General features: G+C 40.3%; 1 protein-coding gene across 2 annotated transcripts in view; it reads right to left on the bottom strand.

The window, feature by feature from the left end:
- Positions 1 to 444: 444 nt before the first annotated feature.
- Positions 445 to 6,000, bottom strand: part of CERK (ceramide kinase) — a 218,523-nt gene continuing 212,967 nt past the window's right edge. For both annotated transcript variants that reach the window (XM_069764981.1, XM_069764982.1), the window contains one exon: positions 445 to 2,884. In XM_069764981.1, the coding sequence (XP_069621082.1) occupies positions 2,800 to 2,884 (85 nt within the window). In that variant the 3' untranslated portion in view covers positions 445 to 2,799. The remainder of the gene's footprint in view (positions 2,885 to 6,000) is intronic.

Genomic DNA, 6,000 nt, shown 5'->3' with positions numbered 1-6,000 from the left:
TAACATTTAAGGCAGTTTGGTCAGTGTAATGAATAAGCCAAAGAATAAGACAATCCAAAGAAAAAATGTTGAGCAACACAGCTTAAAGACCCAGAGCTGACCGTAGTCTCTATGCGGTGCAGAGGAGAGCCTGACAGCAGATCAGGGGTGCTCGCATGAAAAAAAATGCTCGGCCAATATAAGCAAGAAAAAAATTGCGGCATCACTCACCAGTCCTTGAGTGGTATAAATCCTTTATTCAAGCGTATAAAAACATCATCTTCACGGCTCAGGGGTGTGTAGATGAAACAAGGGTGTGCAGGGGTCGACAATGGCCATTTCGCGCTAACGGTAGCGATTCCTCGTTTTTACACGCTTGAATAAAGGATTTATACCACTCAAGGACTGGTGAGTGCTGCCGCAATTTTTTTCTTGCTTATTTTGGTCAAAGAATAAGACAGACCATTTTTTGCATACTAAAATATTTATTTCATGATTCAAAAATAGCAGGAATGTTTATTTGTTTGCATTGCGGAGTTGCACAGTAAAACGGAAATGTCAAGAAGCATGCATTTATACATCAAATACATTCTTACATTACAGCAGGTTTATGAATCTTGGAGAAACTGACAATGAGACCTCCACAGCTGGTTGTATATAGCTTTATAGTTCATTTGCCATGGTCAACATCACGTAAAACAGCACTAGGTGGAGGGCATGATTTGGACCTTAATGAAATCCAATCAGTGATTCATTACCATTTACTGCAAATCACATGAAAACACACTAGCCTACCTCACTCTCTAACAGTAGCTCTGATTAAATCTGCATGACAAGGCAGTGATGGCTGACTGAAGAACACTATGGTCAACACAGTGTGAAAACCAATATCTTTGTTGGTCTCCGGGACCGAACTCGTGGTCTTCAAATTTGGATCATCATCATGAAAAATTAAAACATTTTTTTTCATTGCAAATAGTGACCTAACTTGCTGAAATTGCTTGCAGAAATATACATTCCTCAGTAGTTTTCTTCCGGTGGGGAGAGGAAAGCCTTTGTGATCTAGCAATGGTTCTCACCCAAGCCATTGAAATACAGCAATACCAGATGTAAATGTTGCTATTAGCAATATGTACATTTACAAAATGGTTAGATGAGAATGATTTTATGGTTAGATGATGGGTGAAGGTTTTGTTTGTTTTCCTTGCAATTGTATTTTGCTTGACCTATACGTTTTGTCAGGGTAAACCATGTTATTGTTTCAAAAACTTATTAAGACAATTAATAAAACAAAATTCTTCTCATAACTATTGTACAAACCCTTAAAAAACAGATATTCAACTCTCAGAATAGCACTGTTTCTCCATTCTGAGCACAGTTATCTTCGGCAGGAGCATCACATGAGCGCTGCGGCCAATCATCGGCTGCAGCTTTCACATTTTATCTGAGCAGAAAGAAACCCTATCAAAGCTGTAGGTTATCTGTGGTCACAGACTGGCTGCAGCGCTCATATGACACCTCCCTCCAGATGTACATGCCAGAGGACCATCAGGGGTCGCAGAGCTGAGGACAGAAGAGGGACCCCCGATCTGGGAAGTATTTTCTTTTTTTTATTGCTGCCATCTCCATGGGATCATTAGTAATGGCTGTCCAGAAGAGGACAATCTGTTAGTTACATTAACAGAAATGTGGCCATGAACAAATACTGCAGTAATTTTGGACTCAGAAAAGCATACACCCTCAATATGTAATGCTTTACTTAGGTAACATCAGAAATGATTTTATTTTCTCATCTGACATGTTTATTACTTTTATCTTTATATGCTTTAAATTCTACCTGACTGAAATACCATTAGTGAAAGTATTATCCATTCAAAGTTCTGGTAAACAAGTTTTAAAAGCCCACAAATGATACGCTAACCAAACTATTTCAGATGAAAAGTAGTGGATGAAAGCACTTGAGTTTGCTGGTGAATCGGACTGGCACACAACAATTTGTTGATACTTATAAGAAAAAAACAGCTCCGACCAAAGACTAGAAGAGCTTTGTATAGAACACAATAAAAGCATGAGCAAGGCTCGCTGTCACTGCACTTCAGATTCATGTGGACAGCCACTCAACATTCTGCGAGATCTTCATCCTTAGCCTAGATGAAACAAATGATGGTAGAGTTTAAATACACAAACAATAAGGCTAGTTAAACTACCGACCTGTCAAGGCATGCCAATCAGTTGATAAACCACCATAAAAGTCCATAATAATAAGATAAAAATGAATGTTTCCTGGTTCTAGGGCAAAAGGACCAATAAAAAATGCACTTTTTGACAGTGTTCCAAATATGTTTAATTCTCAATCGTTATGAAAATATTGCACCTCAGCAAATTCTAAGTAGAACATAATAAACTATGTCTATTAGCAGATTTAGATTTTTAATAAATAGCCGTCATCAAAACTGCCTATGCTCATATTTTAGCCGAGTACATAAAATATATGTAATCTGCCAAAACCTAGAAGAACAGTAACAGTTTAAGAAACACTTCACAAAGTTACTAAGAGCGCATTGTAAGGCTACACAATGAGTGCTGTAACTATGCCACAAAACGCCAATTAGTTAATAAAGCACTATAAATTATATCAAATTTAAACTTAAAATACATTACAGATTTTTTTTTTCCTATTTTAAATTAGATTCCACATAATTTCATTCAAAGTGGATTACTTCTAAATGTAAAATAAATAATCCGAAAAAAAAAAAACAACAACAAAAAAAAAAAAACGGCAACACATAATTAAATCGGCAGAGGAGACCAAATGTCCGACTAAACCCTGCTTGGATTTCTGTCTTCTCCATTCTCAGATTCCTCAATGCCACGTGCAAATAATTTAATCAACTGACAGTGAACCCTGGAAGAAATTACAAAAAAAAATGTTTTAATTTTTAAAATAATCATTCTGCATGGTCTTACAGCATAAGAATAAATGACCATACACCAACGTAATCTACAATGTGATAACCAATTTTTCCAAAAGATTTTTTAGCTTTTGTTCCAATAATATATTGCCTGGGGGCCACATCAGGCCCTCTCTGACTGTTCCAGTTACACTAACTGTGCAGCATAAGCCTGGAGAGCAGCTAATTAATAGCCACTGCTTCTCTCTGGCAGCTGACGGGAGAGAACTCTGGGGCTGAGTATTCCTACTGAATACAGGGTCCAGCAGTGAAATGCCCCCTCATCTCCACTGCATGAAGCCTTTAGATAGAATATTCTATGTGCTCCCCAAACTACTCTTCTGCCCCACCATGTACTCTGCTGCCTCCTCACCTTTGTATGTTAGGGTTAACCCTTACTTCCCCCTTTGCACCCAGCTTGTGCTGTTGTATATCCTGTACAGGAGAGGTAAGGGTTAAATCCCCCACAGTGCGCCCCCCCCCCCCCCCCCCCCCGTGATCTGTGGCTTATCACATCCGCTCCATAGACTGCCCCCATGATTCCCCCATTCCCTGTCACCTAATGCCCCCTATGTGATTTGGATCTATGCATGTGGAACAGATGTGGGCAAACAACATTTTTCCAATGCTCCCAATTTATTGCTTGATCAACTGCTAATACAAGTTACGATAAGTGTTATGGCATCAAGTATTATCAGGCTACGCTCACACGGCTGGATTTTTGGTCCAACTGCTGTCTGCGAAAGAAAATAAAGCCGACCTCACACAAAGCACTAGGAGAAATGTTACGTCATTTTCTATTAGATTACAGTTTGAAAATGTCTGTGTGAGAAATATCTCCGCACGCACCGGTCTCTTCTGTATTTCAGATGAGACTCGCTTGTTGAATTCTATGGGTGTGCAAAAAAAATAAAAATTGATCCCATATGAATCATCCATATAGCATCCGATTTTTTACGAATATATTTCCATTACTAACATAGGACACTGTATTTATTCTTGTAAATTTTATTCACTTCTGATGTATAAAAATGGATGCTATACAGATGAGAATACAGATGGAAAGTAGTCTGTTTACTGGATGAAAATCGTGATTTTTTTTCATACGCTCATGTAAGCTTAACCATATAATCAACTGCTTTTTATAAAGATCTAAAATGAATATTATCCAGAATTAAAGGGTGATCAGAAACCGAAGGTGAATTTCACACTAAATGTCTATTTCTTTCAATAATTTAATCACTATTGTAATATACTTCAAATAAAAATTTTCTATGATTCCAGCTCTACTCTAACTTACAGTCTGCTTGTGTCTTTTTTAACTTCTAGTGACATTTGAGAATCCCAGTACATTTTGGGGTACTCACACGGGACACCAGCAGGTGGCAGAGGCTGCGATCACCATAATCTGTTTCAGAGACTGAACTAGTCCCTGCCGGGTCAACACTTCTCTTTAGAGCCGGCAAGGGAGCGCACTGTCACTGTGCCTTCAAAGGAATATAGAAAAGGGAGCTCATACTGAGTATATGTCAGAATTTACAACCAACGCATTATCAGGTGAGCAGGACTAACCCAACCCCTGAAACAGACATCACTCATTTCAGAGAGGGTGACCACAGCCTCTGCCTCTGATGACAGCTCATTCGAGTATCCCAGCATGCACTGGTGAATCTAAAATAAAATGTCGTTGGAAGTTTAAAAAAAAAAAAAAAAGACAGGAAATCAGAACGTAGAGGGTATGTTAGGCTGGGTTCCCATTGTGTTATGGGAACGCGCTTAACGGACAGCGTTGCACGGCGAAATTAACGCCATGCAACGCGTCCGTTAGCGCGCTCATTCACGGCAATGGGAACGCGCAGCACTAGCGCGTGCCAAGTTCGGCACGCGCTAGCGACGCGCCGGTGTTTCCTGGCGCGCCGCGGTCCGTTCCCCGCTCTCACAGATCGGGGATCTGCGAGAGCGGGGACGTTACCGCGACCCCAGGACGCGGCCCCATTAAAAACATTGCGTTAGCGCTAAACGGGTTGCACTAACGCAATGTGACCCTAGCCTTAGGATTTTTTTCATTAAAGTATATTAGAAAATGAGATTAGATATACTAAATAGATATACATTTAGTATGAAATCCACCTTCGGTTTCAGACCTCCCCTTTAAGCTCAGCTTATTGGTTCGGCTCTCCACAGCAGTGCCAGTTTCTCATGTGGCCACTTGGGAAAATTAAGTGACCAACCCCTGCTCTAAATTGTAGTTACCGTATTTTCCGGCGTATAAGACGACTTTTTAACCCCTGAAAATCATCTCAAAAGTTGGGGGTCGTCTTATACGCCAGGTACAGCGTGTGCAGGGAGCTGTCCTGTATGGTTCCCTGGATCTGGAGGAGAGGAGTCTCTCCTTCAGGCCCTGGGATCCATATTCATGTAAAAAAAAAAAAAAAATGGGATATACTTACCCTCCGATGGCCCCCGGCTCTCAGCGGTGCAAGCGGAGGCTTCCGTTCCTAAGGATGCATTGAGCGAAGGACCTTTGATGATGTCACGGTCACGCAACGTCATCAAAGGTCCTTCGCTCAATGCATCCTTAGGAACGGAGGCTGCCGCTTGCACCGCTGAGAGCCGGGGGCCGTCGGAGGGTAAGTATATCCCATTATTTTTATTTTTATTATTTTTTTACATGAATATGGATCCCAGGGCCTGAAGGAGAGTCTCCTCTCCTCCAGACCCTGGGAACCATCCGCACCGCACACGCCATATAAGATGACTGGGTGTATAAGATGACCCCTGTCTTATACGGCGAGTATATCCCAAACTCCATATTTTATATGGAAAAGTTGGGGGTCGTCTTATACTACCAGTCGTCTTACACACCAGAAAATACGGTATATCGATATAAATTGTACAATCTTTAATGGTCGTGTCAGATGAGAAAGGAGAAAATGAAGTTAACACAAGATGAGTACAAGATAAGTAATCAGAAGTAGAGAAATTCTTAGAAAAAATTGTCATCACTTGTCAACCATATATCATTGTAAAATTGTAATTGCTACTAAGTAACATTTTGAAAAGGATTTTT

This window comes from Ranitomeya imitator, chromosome 4, assembly GCF_032444005.1.
Source record: "Ranitomeya imitator isolate aRanImi1 chromosome 4, aRanImi1.pri, whole genome shotgun sequence".
Taxonomy (NCBI): domain Eukaryota; kingdom Metazoa; phylum Chordata; class Amphibia; order Anura; family Dendrobatidae; genus Ranitomeya; species Ranitomeya imitator.
Note: the sequence above shows the minus strand (reverse complement) of the source record. Positions and strands in the feature narration are given on the sequence as shown.